An 18,485-nucleotide genomic window follows, 5' to 3' on the forward strand; every position below is an offset into this window, starting at 1 on the left:
CTTTCCCTTCTGTGTACCTGTTTCCTGTATCCAGTTTCAATTCTTCTAAATGGAAAGAGTCCAAGAAGAGGGTCTAACACTAAAAGGGACACTTAGTCCCTACAAATACCCATGTGGGAATACAGAAAACAATGCTTTTCTTTTCTTTTTAAAATGTGTGTATGCCTGTACGTATGTGTACCATATCTACATATGGTACCTGCAGAGATCAAAAAAAGAGCATCGGACCTGATGAAACTGGAATTGTGACCCACAATATGAATCCTGCGGAACCAAACTCTGCACGAGCAACACGTGGTCTTAGCCACTGTGCCGTCGCTCCAGCCTCCCATGCCTTGCTGAGATCTATAAATCTGACAGTATTGTGATGGTTGATTAATTTGCTTGCTTTTAGGTACAGACCCAGTTAAGAAGAGGGAAACGTTAAAAAAAAATCATTTCTTAAACAAATAAAGCTATAGCTGTTTTATGACCTGAGAAACTTCCATTGTATTTTACCAACCAAACATCATATTGCATATTTGTATGCACAGTGTGGTATTGTTTCTGCGGGGGAAAAGTCAACACAAGCATCACCTGTAGTCTGGAAGTAAAATAGTTAATTGTAAGTATTTCAGAGTAGTGGAATTATAGTGGTTTTTATTTGCTTATTTTTGCTTATTTAGTTTGCAAAGTTTCCAGGGTAAGCATATACTATAATAAGTATTGGCCATTTTTTTTAAGTGGAGGAATTCATATTTGCTACTTGAGAGATTTCCATGGCTCAGGTGTTAAACGGTTGGGATCTAGATTCTTTAATTAGCCACAATGAAAGTCTTGACTCCTTACATAGACTAAGAAAAATGTAGGCGGGAGGAAGGAGCAGCTTGAAGCGTGGCTGGTGATGCTGAGCACCAGAGCTCTTGGGGATCCACCCAAGGGATTCGGAAATCAGGCTATGTGGAGTGATTACATTCTTGTATGTAATTATATAAAGCATACAGTCATGAGTTGCTTATCTATGGATCTGAGGTTTCATACTTTATAGCCATTTCTATCTTTTCAGACACTTGTTAGGGAATAGATTTTTGCCATTTTTAAGATCAAATAAAGACTCTACTCTTTCATCTGAGAAGGCAGTTTTACCACCCTCTGAAGCTGCCAAGTAGATACATCCAGAGGGAAATTTGGGAATATTCCTTTGATCTGACTTCCTTGGGGGCAGGCCTATATCAGAAAAGAATATCTGATGTTCCATAAGGCAGTGTCTGCTTTGGTGAGACAGTTGCTAAGCAACTGGCTAGTGTCCATGAAGGGAACTGCTTACAGAAAGCTGAGTTACTTATAGCCACACCTCACGTTGACCCGGGGTGTTGGTTGCTGCTTGGCTAGCTGTTGGTAGGTTGGTTGGCTGGTATAACCATTTCTTACATACTATGTAAGCATTTTCCCACATGGCCCACCTATTACCTGGGCTCTCTCAGCATCCCTGTGGCCATATCTAATTGGGCTTGTCTGTATCTTTTTTTTTTTTTTCTTTTTTTTTCGAGACAGGGTTTCTCTGTATAGCCCAGGCTGTCCTGGAACTCACTTTGTAGACCAGGCTGGCCTTGAACTCAGAAATCCACCTGCCTCTGCCTCCCTAGTGCTGGGATTAAAGGCGTGCGCCACCATGCCCGGCTTGTCTGTATCTTTTGCACACGCTCCATCACTCAGTTTTCTGCAGGAAAAACTGAGCAGCAATCTGAACTGACGTTGGTTGGTCAATTGAAGAAAAGTATTTTTTAACTCAGGGTAAATATTTTTTCTGTAAACTTATTCAGACAACTTAAACAGAGTCACTTCTAAATTAAAGGTTAATTCCGGAAGTGAAAGTAAAAAAAAAAATCTTAAAGATAATGAAATACCAGTTTTTTAACAGCTACAGTAATGTCCTTAAGAAAGGTCTTAACTTCTTCACTGCATGTGAAATAGTCCCCTTGCAGAGATTTTTCTAGAAAACAAAAAGATTAGAAAATTAAGATATTTTACATATTTGTTCAAATGCTACTTGGTTCATCCTTTATGATCCAGTTCAAATGTTGAAACTTAAGAGTATTTTGAATGTCTATTGAATGTCACCAATTTCCTTTTAATGTTTCCTATTGATTGCATAGTGTACACACACATACACATGTACACACACACACACACACACACACACACACAATCCTTAAAGAAAATCTCTCATTAAATTCATCTTTGTAGATATACCCTATGAGAGGAAGAAGAGACTTCAATAAGATGAAATATTAATAAATAATTGCAAATGAGAAAAAGCTAACATGTTTGCAAATGTAGGTTTAACATGATTTGTATCTATACACACAGTATGTAGTATAGTGTGTGACCATCTCTCTCATATATATATATATATATATATATATATATATATATATATATATATATGTGTGTGTGTGTGTGTGTGTGTGTGTGTGTGTGTGTGTGTGTGTGGAGAGAGAGAGAGAGAGAGAGAGAGAGAGAGAGAGAGAGAATACAACATTACATTGTGCCAGAAATACACAACAAATCATTTTAGTTAAGGAATCTTTTATGCCATGTAAACGTGAAGCAAAGATTGAGATTGCACATTCTCAAATGGGTAGTTATGCCTTTAGCCTTCTGTCCCTCCCCCTTGTTCACTGATGTACTCAAAGAGGTCTCCTTTACCTTAACCTCTGTAAGAAGTGAGTACTAAGAAGAGAATATTGTAAAATATAAGCAAAGAGAGTAAAGGCAAGATATATACTAAGAATGGCAAGACAGAATCAAAGACAAAGAAACGAGAAGAGACTGACGGTTCTGGGCCTGTCCAGTATGTGAGAGATCAGTTTCATGTGCATCATCGTGATTTATCTACATCATCCAACTCTTGCTTTTCTCTTTTGTCTCTCTGCTAAGAGCAGAAGCTAAGACTTTCTTCATGCTTGACAAGTGATCTATCACTGAGTCACAACCCAGAGCCCTGTACTCTCAAAAATTTTTTATGACAAAGAATGATACTCCACATGGTATGCACTCACTGATAAGTGGATATTAGCCCAGAAGCTCGGAATACCCAAGATACAATTCACAGACCACATGAAGCTCAAGAAGAAGGAAGACCAAAGTGTGGATACTTCAGTCCTTCTTAAACCAGGGGACAAAATACCCATGGGAGGAGTTACAGAGACACAGTGTGGAGCAAAGACTGAAGGAAAGGCCATCCAGAGACTTCCCTACCTGGGAAATCCATCCCATATACAGTCACCAAACTCAGACACTATCGTGGATGCCAACAAGTGCTTGTTGACAGGAACCTGATATAGCTATCTCCTGCGGGGCTATACCAGTGCCTGACAAATACAGAGATGGATGCTCTCAGCCAACCATTGAACTGAGCACAGGGTCTCCAAGGAAGGAGCTACAGAAAGGACTCAAGAGCTGAAGGGGTTTGCAGACCCATAGAAGGAACAACACTATGAACCAACCAGTACCCCCAGAGTTCCTGGGGACTAAACCACCAAACAAAGAGTACACATGGAGGGACCCATGGCTCCAGCCTCATATGTAGCAGAGGATGGCCTTGTTGGTCATCAATGGGAGGAGAGGCCCTTGGTCCTGTGGAGGCTCCTATGCCCCATTGTAGGGAAATGCCAGGGCCAGGAATCGGGAGTGGGTGGGTGGGGGAGCATCCTCATAGAAGCAAGGGGGGGCGGAATAGGAGGATTCTGGAGGGGGTACTGGGAAAGGGATAATATTTGAAATGTAAATAAAGAAAATATCTAATAAAAAATAAAATTAAAATAAATAAATAAAATGATTCTCATAGTATAGATGAGAATCTAAGACTTGTCAATGACTTTTGAGGTTATATTTTATGTGCAAAGCCCCAGATATAATCAGTATTAGATTGCATGATCCAGCCAGTAGGATTTGGGGGCCCATACACTTGTAGCCATTCCAGTAGAATGAATTGTAACATCTGCTTCAGTTCCAGGGAGCATGGACTCTCATACAGATCTATCTACTCTGTATAGTTACGTATTTTGAAGCACGGATGCTAAAGAGGCAAGCATGTACCCTCTCCTTTTTTTTTCCTTTATGGAAAAAAGTGAGCACATATTTATTATTGCTCAAAAATAGGCTGGAGATTTATAGACTTTCTAACTACACTCAGAGCAAGAAATCTTTATTTTAGATGAATTTTATTTATAGATAACTTTAGTCATAGCCCAAACTGGGCTACTACTTGCTCTCAGGCTGAGGATAGATAACCTTGGCCTTCTGATCCAGTTGCTTCCACCTCACAAGTGCTGGGATTCCCACACTCAGGTAAAGGAGGGCTGATGAAGTTTCTTCCTATGAAGAACTTCCTAGGGTGCTGTGACAAATTATCTTCCAGGCATGACCATGGTGCTCCCAGACTCACTGCAGCTATGGCCACCTGGACAAGACCTGCACAATTGGAGACAATGAGCTCAGCCAAGCTTCTAAATATACCACTAATGGACTCTGTGTAAGGTGGGAGGTGAAGAAAGGAGAGAAATAATAAAGGTGGGAAAAAGATGTTTTGGGGACGATGAGAGGGGCTGGAGAGAGGTGTGAGAGATAGGTATGATCAAGATACTATGTGCCCAAGTACAAAAGTGACCAAGAATAAATATGATATTCTAATAAAGAAAACTTTCCGAGTCTCCAGATGTTATTAGCACATGCAAATATTTGTGCATAAGTACAGGGTTGAGTGGACACGTTGATCTAGAGATAGTTGTGAAGAGAATTCAAGGTCCAAGTTCTAGCAATGACCTTGCATACACAGGGCTAATTTGTGTCATTAATGACTAACATTTTTTCATGGAAATACTTGCCCCTGCTTATCCAATGAGAAGTGTGACATTAAATTCAGTCTTCTAAGAAGGTGAGAGAGAAATCTCTGTAACTGCAGCACATTCACAGAAATAGCTATGATTATTTTGAAGCAATACAACCATCTTCATGAAACAGTGAGATAGCTTGCTCTTATTGCCCTAAACGCCTTTGTCCTCAACAAGAAATGCCCTTTCTTGGACTAACCAATTGTGATTTCTAACAGAGTAGGTGTTATATTAGTTACTCTTGAATGTCTGTGACCAGAATGCCTAATAGAATCAACTTAGGGAAGTAACTTTTTATTTGACCCAGGGTCTAGAGGGTTCCAGTCCATCGTGGTGGGGTTGGGTATAGCAGAGGAACCTTGGTTTACTGCAGCAGGGGTCTGAGAAAGATGATCCCAAGAACCAGAAAGATATCAGAAACTAGAGGCTGGTTAAAAATCTTCAAAGTTCTCTCCCATTCTGCTCAGTGACAGACTTCTCTCAGCTGAGCCCTACCTTCTAAAGATTTCACAGCCCCCTAAAACCAGCTCAACAAACCAGGAAATAGGCATGTACAACAGGAGCCTTATGGGAGACCTCAGAGTCAAAGCCTACCGAGTATGTTACCCTGACTCCGCAAAAGATCATTCTTGGTTCAAATCTCCCAAACCCCGTCTTTTATTTAACTTTCTTTGCCAATTACAACAAACAGGAGTCTCTTAAGCACTCCTTTTCTTACTTGCCTTTTAAGGTCTCCAGTTTTCCATGGTAAAGGCTAAAAGGTGTTAAACCCACGAAGGAAAGATAAAAGACTTAAGTGGAAAGCAGACATGCAGGTCCCAGTTGATGGCCTGGGACACCCGGTTGTTATAGTGATTCATTAACCCAGATGCGCTTGAGCAGATGCTATGAACACTTAGCCTTTCCCTGTCTCCCATCTCCCCCACCAATGAGGAACTGAAGGCTAGACCCTGGCCAGGGATGTCCTGGGTTTTAGGAGAAGAGTGTTTGCTCAAGCTCCTGCCAAGAGCCAGACAGACCACCATCTCCAAGGGGGAAGTGGCTCCTGGCCTCGGCCTCTGTGGAACTTCTCACCTACAACGAAGAGCTGCTCTAGCGCATTGGCCGCTACCGAGGAGCCCAAGGTTGTGGGGAAGGTGCATAGCTCGAGGGACAGGTTTGTGGAGACCGAGGCTGGCCGCACCAACTTCTTGTTGACAAACCCCTCGGGGGTCCAGGAGCGTATGGCCATCTTGTTTGTTGAAGCTGTCAGCACCAGGCGAAGTGAGAGGAACACTGTTGCCAGGGCAACGACGACGCTGACGTCTCCAAGTGTCCGCTTGTGGCCCCCACCTGAGGTTGGAACCTCCTTTGGCTTGCTAACTTTACCCTCAAAAGCTGTGGTCCTGGTTGGGTGACTATACAGCAGCTCTTTAGTATTCCTACCTTTCTTACAGACTGCTTTCCGAAATCACAAGGACGATGTCTGAATGCCTCTGGCCTCTCCTTAGAGTAGCTCTCTTAATCAGCACAGTTACTTGTAAAGACAGTCTTAATGATACTCATTTTACAGAGGAGGGAACTGACGTTTCAGTGACTAAGTGAGTTTCCGAGGTCACAGGAAGACAACAGTGAATCTGAAGAGAATCCATTGAACTGGTTTTTACTCTCCCCTATTCTGTTCCTGCGCACGTTTTGCCTTTTATCCTTATGCAAGCTATTTGATGACCTGCCATGACTAATTTTTTTCTTGCATCTCCATCATCAGTCTCAGTGTTGAGTGTGATGATCAGTTCTGCTTATCTAGAGACAACAAGGCAATTGAACCCCCATACCTAAGGTTTCTTCGCAGGTGATGAATCTGAAGTCATGCTGGTTGTAATATCATTATCATCTAATTACCCAATGGTTATTATGTTCTGAATCTCCCTCCTGTGACCCATTTAACCACTGTAGTCCTTTGAGGTGGGTATCTGGGCCCACTTTCCAGAGAGCATCCTGGGCATGCCATAAACCATCATGCTACAATGCCTGAAAGAGGCCTCAGCTCATCAAAAGTTGAAACAGCTCCAGAAACTAGACTTTTCTCATCCGGGATAGGTTTATCCAGTCTGTGGGCACTGTCTTGGGTCCTTTCTTTTTGCAAGATTTGGTCTAATCATCTTCAGATCTATTCTTGCCTCTCTGTGATCTCCACTTTGGAAGACCCATTCCCCAAACTCTCTTGTAGATTGATATCTAGGTAAGTTCAACCAATAGGAGCTACTAGGAAGAGCTTAGAAGGTGAAGAAGCCACGATATTTCTGTCCAGGGGAGGACTTATTTCAGCCACAATGGACTTCAGGTCAGTAGGTTTGGAACCTGAGAGTTGGCATGAGAGGGTTCCAGAATGCTTAACAGTTTGCAGATGTTCAGCACAAAATACATGTGGGTATCAGACATGGTTGTGGTGGTTTTCTGACATTTCCCTCTTGGCTTCTATTCTCTTTGTAGCACATTCTTGTGGTGAACTTCTTTCCTGGAATTACACATATTGAATCATTCTAATCTGATCTTCATATTTGTCTTTCCAATGATTCTATTCATATCACTGTTCTTCACTGTCTACAAACACAGGCTAATCCCAAAGGGGTTATCAGTATCTTCTGCACCTATTGAAATTATTATAGGTTTTCTGTTTTTTAAATCTCTTTATTTCTCTTTTTTTTATTAGGTATTTTCCTCATTTACATTTCCAATGCTATCCCAAAAGTCCCCCATACCCTCCTACCCACCCACCCCCACTTTTTGGCCCTGGTGTTCCCCTGTACTGGGGCATATAAAGTTTGCAAGTCCAATGGGCCTCTCTTTCCAGTGATGGCCGACTAGGCCATCTTTTGATACATATGCAGCGAGAGACAAGAGCTCCGGGGTACTGGTTAGTTCATAATGTTGTTCCACTTATAGGGTTGCAGTTCCCTTCAGCTCCTTGGGTATTTTCTCTAGCTCCTCCATTGGGGGCCCTGTGATCCATCCAATAGCTGACTGTGAGCATCCACTTTTGTGTTTGCTAGGCCCCGGTCTTTATTTCTCTTATCTGTAGTATTTTATTCTCTCTGGACATGATGTCCAGTATCTTCCTTCCTGATGAGTCTTTTTTTTTTTTTTAAAATGAGGATACAGAAAATGTGGTACATTTACACAATGGAGTACTACACAGCTATTAAAAACAATGAATTCATGAAATTCTTGGGCAAATGTATGTATCTGGAGTATATTATCCTGAGTGAGATAACCCAATCACATAAGAAGTCACTTGATATGCACTCACTGATAAGTGGATATTAGCCCAGAAACTTACAACACCCAAGATGCAATTTGAAAAACACAAGAAAATCAAGAAGAAGGAAGACCAACATGTGTCTACTTTATTCCTCCTTAGAATAGGAACAAAATACCCATGGAAGGAGTTACAGAGACAAAGTTTGGAGCTAAGACGAAAGGATGGACCATCCAGAGACCTCCCCAGCCAGGGATCCATCCCATAATCAACCACCAAACCCAGACACTATTGCATATGCCAGCAAGATTTTGCTGAAAGGACCTTGATATAGCTGTCTCTTGTGAGGGAGGCTATGCCAGTGCCTGGCAAATACAGAAGTGGATGCTCACAGTCATCTATTGGATGGAACACAGGGCCCCCAATGGAGGAGCTAGAGAAAGTACCCAAGGAGCTGAAGGGGTCTGCAACCCTATAGGTGGAACAACAATATGAACTAACTAATATCCACAGAGCTCATGTCTCTAGTTGCATATGCAGCAGAAGAATGCCTAGTCGGCCATCTGTGGGAAGAGAGGCCCCTTGGTCTTGCAAACTTTATATGCCCCAGTACAGGGGAACACCAGGACCAAGAAGTGGGAGTGAGTGGGTAGGGGAGCAGGGTTGGAGGAGGGTATAGAGAACTTTCGGGATAGCATTTGAAATGTAAATAAAGAAAATATCTAATAAAAAATACAAAAAACATGAATTAGCTCCACTTTTAAATTTTGAACTAGAAATCTAGACAAATAACAAAAAGCAACACCTCAGAAAAGATAAAACAGTCCGAGAAACACATCCAAAAATATCTTTACTCACATTAGCATTCAAATAAAAAAGTGCACTCATTTTTACATTGTATTATCAAAGTTCAGAAGCTTTAATTTAAAGAGTTAGTACTGAGAACACACATGAGGAGTCAGCATACAGTATATATCATAGAATGGTTCTGTGTGTGTGTGTGTGTGTGTGTGTGTGTGTGTGTGTGTGTGTGTGTACGTGCACAATCATTTGTATATGTTTTCCTATGGAGATCAAAGGTCAGTATTGGGCATTCCACATGTCCTCAGTAGCTCTCCTCTTTATGTTTTGAGGCAGAGTCTCTCACTAAGTCTGGAACATACTCTTTTGACTAGAGTGACTGGTCAGCAAAGCATAGGATCCTCCTGTATCTTACCTCACTAGTTCTGTCATTCCAGGGATGCACTGCCGTACCAGACTTGATGTGGGTACTCAGAGAACAAACTCAGGACCTAGTGCTTGTGTGGCAAGCATTGTACTGACTGAGACATGTATTCAGCCCAAAGAATGGTCCTGAAAGAAAGCAACCACAGTTGTGCCCAAGGATATATTACAAATTTGCTTGTTGCCATTTTGTTTTATTTAAAAAGCGTATCAGTAGACAAAAATGTGACATTTCCATACAGGTATATCAATATGTGTGTATGACACATACAAGCATATTATGTATATGTACATGTGTATATATGTTATAATTTAAAGAGTAAAATTACATGAAGAACAAAAGTATGTGTATTAGGACACTGTTATCAAATAACCCTTGAGATATCCATTTGTTGGAACAATCTAAGAAGCAAGCCACTAAGTGGTTCAGAGTGTGGATCTTGATGGAATAAATTGAGCTCTACCACTTACAGGATGGAGTGTTCCTAGAAATTGGTGGCCTCAACTAATGTCACTCATAGCTCTAAAGGTATGGAAGTAATAATAGACTTTAGTTCATAGGATGGTTGGAAAGACTATCTGAACCAGTGGTAATACACATGAGGTACCAAAACTGCCCAATAAATTAATATTGTAAATATAATAGAGAATGCCTATAGATTTGCAAGTGCTTACACATATCCAAGGAAACGTTTGAGTGAGGCTAGCGTGTTTATTATGTTCATTGTAATGATCATCTTATCAGTGTTTATATATCAGAATCAACCACATGGAAGCTTTGGCTTACTGTAGTTTATTGTATGTCAATTATGCCCGTATAAAACTCTAAAGTCTATCCGTTAGCATTTCTTGATAATAGTTTGTAAATCTCAGCACAATCTTATAAAAATTTTCTAAAAGCCTGATGCTTCATCTTTCTGCCATTATGATAAATACAGTAAACTATTGACTTAAAAGGAAGAAAGGTCGATTTCACTCATACGTAGGTTTGTGCTGTGGTTGGCTGGCTTTGTTGTCACTTGCTCTGTGGAAGACAGACCACCATGGGCAAGATGCTCACTTCCTAGTGTCCAAAAGACACAGAGCGAGAGGGTAGGGCCCCAGTATCCTTTTCAAGGGCACACCCCAGTGACCACACTTCGTTTTGCTAAGCCCTACCGTTAAGGGCTCAACACCGCCTAGGAGCAACACAGGCTAAAGACCAAGAGTTCAAAACATATGGCATTTCAGATCCAGTTTGTAGCACCTCAGGTCCTGTCCTCTCACAAGCTAAACAGTAATTGAGATGTATGGGCTGTAGATGAGAATACAGAGAAGGAGCTCTTGGTATTCTGAAGTTGTAAAAGAAATACTTGTACAACTAAAAGAGATCAAGGGGATACAGATTGGAAAGGAAGAAGTCAAAGTATTGCTATTCTCAGATGATATACTAATATACATAAGTAACTACTAAAACTCTACCAGAGAACTCCTACACTCATAAACACTGTTGGCAAAGTGGCTGGATACAAAATTGACTAAAAAAAAATGAGTAGCTCTCTGTGATGATTTATAAATTCTTGGGCTAGAGAGTAGGCACTATTAGGAGGTGTGGCCCTGTTGCAGTAGGTGTATCACAGTGGCTGTGGACTTTAATACAGTAGTCCTGGAAGTGAGTCTTCTCCTAGCAGCCTTCAGATGAAGATGTAGAACCCTCAGATTCTCCTGCACTATGCCTGCCTAGGTGTCGCCATGTTCCTACCTTGATGATAATGGACTGAACCTCTGAACCTGTAAGCCAGCCCCAATTAAATGCTGTCCTTCTAATAGTTGTCTTGGTCATGGTGTCTGTTCACAGAAATAAAACCCTAACTAAGACACCCTCCTTTGTATAAAATGATAAGCGGGCTGAAAAGAAATTTGGGGAACACCCTTTACAATAGTCATAAATAACATAAAATATATTGGTGTGATTCTAACCAAGCAAGTTAAAGACCTGTATGACAAGAACTTCAAGTCTTTGAGAAAAGAAGTTGAGGAAGATATCAGAAGATGAAAAGATCTTCATGCTCACAGATTGGTAGAATAAACATCATAAAAATGGCATTCTTACCAAAATCAATTTACAGATTCGATGTAATTCCCATCAAAATTATAACAATTCTTTTCAGACCTTGAGAGAGCAATTTTCAACTTCATATAGAAAAAAAAAAAAAAACCAGGGTAGCCAAAGCAATCCTGAAAATAAAAGAATCTCTGGAGGTATCACCATCCCTGACTGAACTACAAGCTGAACTACAGAGCAATTGTAGTCAAAACTGTCTGATATTGGTATAGAAACAGACAGGTTGATTGATGGAATCAAATTGAAGGATGTGAAATAAATCCACACACTCTTGGTTTTTGACAAAGAGGCCAAAACCATACAATAGAAAAATGAAAGCATCTTCAAAAAATGGTGCTAGCCTAACTAGATATCTGCATGTAGAAGAATGGAAATGATCCATATTTATCATCCTGAACAAAATTAAAGTCTAAGTGTATCAAAGATCTGAACATAAAGTCAGATACAATAAATTTAATAAAACATAAATTGGGGGAATAGCCTGGAAATCATTGGTACAGGAGGCAACTTCCTGAGCAGAATAACAATGGCTCAGGCTTTAAGATCACAATTGATAAATGGGAGCTCATGAAACTGCAAAGCTTCCGTATGGCAAAGGACACCATCAATAGGACAAAACAATCTACAGATTGGGAAAGGATCTTCACCAACCTTACATTGGACAGAGGGCTGATATACAAAATTTATTAAGAACTCAAGAAGTAGACAATCCAAATATACCAATTAAAAAGTGTGGTACAGAGCTAAACAGAATTTTCAACAAAGGAATCTTGAATGGCCAAGAAGCACTCAAAAGAAATGTTCAGTGCCCTTAGTCATCATGGAAATTCAAATCAAAATGACCCTGAGATTCCATCTTACACCCATCAGAATGACTAAGTTCAAACCCTCAAGCGATAGCACACACTTGCAAGGATGTGGAGCAAGGCAGACACTTCTCTTTTGCTTAGTGGGAGTACGAACTTGTACAACCACTCTGGAAATCAATTTGGCAGTTTCTCAGAAAACTAGGAATAGTTCAGCCCAAAGATCCAGCTATAGCACTCCTGGGCATATACCCAAAAGATATCCCACTATTCCACAGGGATTCTTGTGGGAAACCATGATCATAGCAGCTTTATTCGTAGTAGCCAGAAACTGGAAACAACCTAGATATTCCTCAACTGAAGAATAAATAAAGTGTGGAATATTATCCTGCTATTAAAAACAAAGACATCATGGATTTTGCAGGCAAATAGATGGAATTTGAGAATATCATCCTGAGTGAGGTAACACAGAGCCAGAAAGACATTGTATGGTACATAGTCATATATAAGTGGACATTAGCCATAAAGTGCAGGACAACTATGCTACAATCCTCAGACTCTGAGGATTGTAGAAACTGGGTAATAAGAGCTCCCAGGGGAGGATGCGTGAATCTCACTCAGAAGGGGAAACTAAATAGTTACCAGAAGTGTATAGAGAGAGGGAACTGGGTAAGAGAGGGGGTTAGGAGGGGAATGGAGATGGTGATCAGGTGTGGGGGAGTGGGTGGGAGAGGGCTGGGAATGAGAATAGAAATCGGCAGAGGGGGCATCTTCTGTGATTAGGTGTAGGTTTGGGATGGGAGAGACTATGGGGGCATCCCTAGCTGAGATTCCTACCAGAGGGGGATATAGAGACTGAAGTAGCCACCTCTGTAGCTAGACAGAACTTCAGAGGAGGGACAGGGCAGGACATCAATCCACCCATAAAACCTTCAACCCCAAATTTATCTTGTCAACAAGATGTGCAGGAATAAAGGTGGAGTAGAGACTGGGGGAACAGCCAGTGAGAGAGCTGTGCCATGTGAGAGAGAGCCAACTCCTGATACTACTAATGATACTCTGCTGTGCTTGCAGACAGGAGCTAGTCCGTCTCCTGAGAGGCTTCAGCAGCAGATGGAAGCAGATGCAGAGTCAGGTGGAGCCCAGAGAGTCTTGTGCAAGAGTGGAGGACAAAAGTGAGCAAGCTGAAGAGGTCAAGGACAAGAAGACCCAGACAGAGCTGACCCAGGACCACAAGGGCTCACAGAACCTGGACCACCAATCAGGGGCCATGTAGGAGCTGGACCACCAATCAGGGGGCATGTAGGAGTTGGACCACCAATCAGGGGGCATGTAGGAGCTGGACCTAGAGCCCTACACATTTGAAGCAAATGTTCTGGCTGGACTTCATGTGGGTCCCCTAACAAGTAGAGTGGGGGCTGTCTCAGTCTCTGTTTCCTGCCTATCTGGTTGGCCCTCAGTGAGAGAGGATGTGCCTAGTCCTGCTGGGACTAGATGCTGTAGGGTGGGGTGATCCCAGGTGGGGTGGGGGGGCTCTCCTGCTCCTCAGAGAAGGGAAAAAAAAACAATGTGGGGAGGGACTTGTAAGGGTGAAGCTGTGAGGAGATGTAGCGTGAACAACAAAGAAAAAAGAAAAAGAAACTCTTGTTTATTTCATGAAATTTCATAATTAACTCATTTTCTGTCATCTCTATCAAAGAAAATATGCTCAACTAACTCAAGTGTATCCGTAATTATTGATCTTTATGTAATATGCTAAATAGATAGTTTTGAACAATTTAAGGTACAATTTAGCCAGGAAAAAAAGTCAAGGCTCTTTCCGTAATCACACATTAAACGTTTGTTAAATTAAACTTAGAACCTTAAATTTAAAAAGCTTTAAACAAGGGCCTGGGGAGATATCTCAGATAGCCAAGTGCTTGCTGAAAAAGTGTAAGGAGCCATTCTCAATTCCTGGAACCCATGTTTAAAGCCAGGCATGGTGGTATAGCAGACAAAGGCAGATCTCTGGGGCTTACTGGCTGGCTAGCCTAGCCTAATTGGTATGCTCCTGGTCCCCCAAACAAGGTAGATGGCTCATAAAGAATGATGTCCAAGGCTTTCCTTTGGCTTCCACATATGTGTGCATACAAACACCCTCCCCCCTCCAAATACACACATGTATATGCACAGGGGCACTAAGCAAGTAAACATGTTAAAAATGCAGAACACAAATAGAGATTAAAATTTACATGCAGACACAAATAAAATGGGAACAGCAGGTAGTAAGAAAACAACCAAAAGCACACAATACAACTGCACACTCATTGGTGTGCTGCTGGTCTCTTGCGTGTGAGGTCTGTGTGTTACTTAATGACACTGGCCTTGGCACCTGCTTCTTTGCATAGACTTGGCACCCCTAAGCCAAGCCAAAGCGTCTTGGGTGTGTCTAAACCACAGATTAGATCAAGCCAAGGTCTCACTCTTGGTAGATGCACTGACATCTCAATATACACAGTGGCTGTCTGCTTCAGAGCTTTGGATTATTTGTCAGGATTCACGGTGACTCAATGTCAGATTGGGCTCAGGTCTTCAGGGGAACATAGGACTGCAGCAACCTGAGTCTCTGTCATCCTTGCTCCGAGCTCTGCAGGGCTGGCACAGTTCTCTGTTCCAATCAGTGCTGAGCTAGCACAGTCTTTCTATCTTTCTGTTCTACCACCATTAGCATGCCATCTCATCTTCACAGTCACTGATGGCTGCAGCCCCGGATACTCTTATACAGAGCTTGAAAAACAGAAAATTCTAGAGTATGAACATTCCACATCCCTTTCTTCAGGAGAGGGGCTATACCTAGCATCTCACATGTTTCCTAGTCTTGGTGGCCGGAATGGAATCACAAGGTTACCAAGATAGGGACATTAGAACCATGAGCATGTGCATTGCCATCACTGTGGACATGCAGAAAATAAGAGGCCTAACTCGAGCTGGGGGCTGGAGGATCTCTGAAAAATGTCTGCCAAATTCATGTTTAACCTCGAGATCATCTCCAAGCTGGCTGGCTGGCTTCATCTTTGCCTCAGGACTGAGAAGTCATCAATGAATTTCTCAGACTGAGTTTGTGTCTAACTGTATTTCCAAATTTAAGCCTTCAAGGTGGCTTCACGCCCTGCATGTCTGTTCGAAGTTTATATATTAGAAAATCTATATTCCTAAAATCTCTTGTAGCTTCTCAGTGCTTAGACTGATATGATGTGAAACCAGAAGGAAGAGCTATTTGGGGGAGGAAGACCAGCAAGAGTGGAGCAGGTGGCATGGGGACTGACACAGGTTAGACCAGAGTACAGCCACACATACAAAATAAAATGCTATAAGGAAACACATACTCTTGTTATTAAAACAAGTTCATGAAAAACTGCTGTCCTTCAGTTCTCAGTTATAGCAACTCCAGCATGGCAAAATAGCAGGGAAAACATGTGCCCTACGTGGTACAGATTATAAAGGCTGAAGCAAAAAGATGGAAGGGTCCTGATGGAGCGATGCCAAGGGAGGAAAACCAGGGACCTCTAACGAAGGACAGGCTGTGTCAGTTCATGACAATGCTCAGGGGGAGACTCCCTTTGATTTTCCTCTTATTTCTTTTCAGTGACCGATGAATTTCGGACAATGATGTTGGTCACATCATTGCTCATAGTTTTAAGTAATTTGCCACTTTGTTCTCATCATGTTTAAAGTGGGAATTTGTATCCTGGGATGGTGAACATTAAGCAAGATGAAGATGTTGTAAGTACAGAATGGTTGCTAAGGACAGAATGGTTGCTAAATACCTTAAGTATTTTGCATCTTCCCTATGTTCGTGGAAAATAAGCAGTCTTTCTGAAATGCCAACGCCACTGTGCTTCTCCCATGGCTCAATTTGTTATTTGTCAGAAGTTGTCGAGGAGAGGCAAAACTAACAAGTGACTTTCCTGGAGATGGTCTGTCATTTGCATGGCTGCAATGGACAAAGTCTGAATTGCAAGGCTTTCAGAAATCTCAGGATTGATTCTTACTGCAGATGTGCCTTTCCTGTCATTATTACATTAGTCTAATAATTCCTGGGTCATTAGCCTACCACCCTATTGGGCAGATTTTCTGCAGATCAACGAAGATGTACTTCTATTGTAGTAATGCTATGTAGACAAATTCCTAATGGTTCTATAGAATTCTTAAATTTATACAGGTAATTTTGGGCTCTCTATGGACAAAGATACAATTAGGGTTGTGTAAATCTTCACTTGTCATGGGCTCGTTGCACTAGGATAGAACACAGGCTTGAAACAGATTTATGATCAGGGAAAACATTCTTTCTAGGCTATCTGTGAAACCATTATAACTAAAGTACATAAACTTGGAATGAACAATTTATTGTAGGTACAAGGGCAAAAGATAAAATATTGACTGGATTGATCTATACAAAACTCAAAGCTAATGAGAAACCAGGCGGATGATTTGCTTCTTGATAAAACCAAGCTAACTTATGACATAAGAATTGTTGTTTTAAACTTTTTCTTTTCTTTCCTTCCTTTCTTTCTTTCTTTCTTTCTTTCTTTCTTTCTTTCTTTCTTTCTTTCTTTCTTTCTTTCTTTTTCTTTTTTTTTGTGTGTGTTTTTGTGTTTTGGTTTTTCGAGACAGGGTTTCTCTGTGTAGCCTTGGCTGTCCTGGAACTCACTTTGTAGACCAGGCTGGCCTCGAACTCAGAAATCCGCCTGCTTCTGCCTCCCAAGTGCTGGGATTAAAGGCGTGCGCCACCACGTCCAGTTGTTTTAAACTTTTAATGAACCCGTGGACCTAGTGACATAGTGAATGCTTAATTAGATATCTATTCTTAATGGAAACACGTGTAAACATTTCTGCTGCAACTTCTTATTCAATTTATTATTTAAATGTATGTTTTGAACTTGTTGTGAACTTCTGAAAACAGGATGCTTGGAATACCATGTGATCATGCATCCTGCAAAAAATATGAGAACTAAGAATGACAACAATAGATGGATAGGTTTTTTTCTTAACCCAAGACTTCTCTCATTCTGCAACACAAAGTAACTCCTCCTTTTTCCTAGCTGAGGAGAAACACTGAGGAACCTGCAGGGAAAGAACAGAAACATCTTTACTTAAGCCCCTGCTATTAAACCACAGGCATTAATCAGCAAAACCAGCCGCAGACTTAGCAAGAGAGTGTTAAGTCTCCAGAAACCATCAGCTTCAAGCGTCTAGTACAGTTAGCGAGTTAAAAGGTCAGAGATCATCAGTCTTCCAGCTGTGATCAGAGCCACATTTTCCCTAAGCCAGAGCAGCCCTCCTGTGTCCCATTATTTAAACTTTGGCAAATATTACGTTCTCTTACAGATGCAATAACAAAACTGGGAAATTGGTTTTCGTTCCATGCCATTTCTCCTGGGTGGTGGTGAGTGTCTGAACTCTCTGCACCTGAATCTCAGGACAGAAAGACAACAGGCTGCTCTGCTATCAGACAAAGGCACAGTCATACGTGAGCCACCACCAGACTGGTTGGTTTGGATACTCATTGTGTGTCTTCAAGGCTGGATATTGTGTCTGGCCCAGAACATATATGATAAAAAAAGACCCATGGGTGGTACCAGGCACTGGTCAGACCTGAAGATGGTCAGACCAGAGTGCAGAGTCAGGAAGAGGGAAATCATGAGAAAGAGGAGTAAGATGAGGGAGGGACCTGGAGATGTCAACTGTCTGTCCTTGGAGGTCCCTCTTCCCTAGAGAACTCCCCATGCCAGAACTGAGAGCTGAACAATTTGACCTTCCCTAAAGGTTCACTTCTCACACAGTCATGATGTGTTGGGTTTTTACTCTACACAAAATATTGTATCTAGCCCTTTGAGTAAACACAAGGGTAAGATTCAGTTCCCGTTGTTGAGAAAATGGCCTTGAGGTGAGGAAAAGACCATGCTTCTGACCCTCTGTCCTTCCCTGCAAGTAGGGTAGCCGTACAAATGTCCATGCCTGCAGAAGTTCACTCTCAAAAAACAGTGGCTCTAATATCTCACCATAGCTCCGTGGGGTACTTACTATAGTTATCTCTCTCTCTCCTTTGTAAAAGACTTGTTTGTTTGTTTGTTTTATGTATATGAGTACACTATTGCTGTCTTCAGACACACTAGAAGAGGGCATCTTATTCCATTACAGATGCTTGTGAGCCACCCTGTGTTGCTGAGAACTGAACTCAGGACCTCTGGAAGTGCAGT

The 18,485-nt window shown here is 41.6% G+C and overlaps 1 protein-coding gene across 2 annotated transcripts in view; it reads right to left on the bottom strand.

Annotated features, from left to right (window-relative positions):
• Ccdc175 (coiled-coil domain containing 175) overlaps window positions 1-6,151 on the bottom strand; it is an 83,738-nt gene extending 77,587 nt beyond the window's left edge. The window contains exons 1-2 of one of the 2 annotated variants that reach the window (NM_028687.1): window positions 5,949-6,151; window positions 1,887-1,972 (exon numbers count right to left, since the gene is read on the bottom strand). In NM_028687.1, the coding sequence (NP_082963.1) occupies window positions 1,887-1,972; window positions 5,949-6,105 (243 nt within the window). In that variant the 5' untranslated portion in view covers window positions 6,106-6,151. The remainder of the gene's footprint in view (window positions 1-1,886; window positions 1,973-5,948) is intronic. The other variant, XM_017315215.2, reaches the window with a different exon arrangement.
• Window positions 6,152-18,485: the final 12,334 nt, after the last annotated feature.

Source organism: Mus musculus, chromosome 12, assembly GCF_000001635.26.
Source record: "Mus musculus strain C57BL/6J chromosome 12, GRCm38.p6 C57BL/6J".
Lineage (NCBI taxonomy): Eukaryota > Metazoa > Chordata > Mammalia > Rodentia > Muridae > Mus > Mus musculus.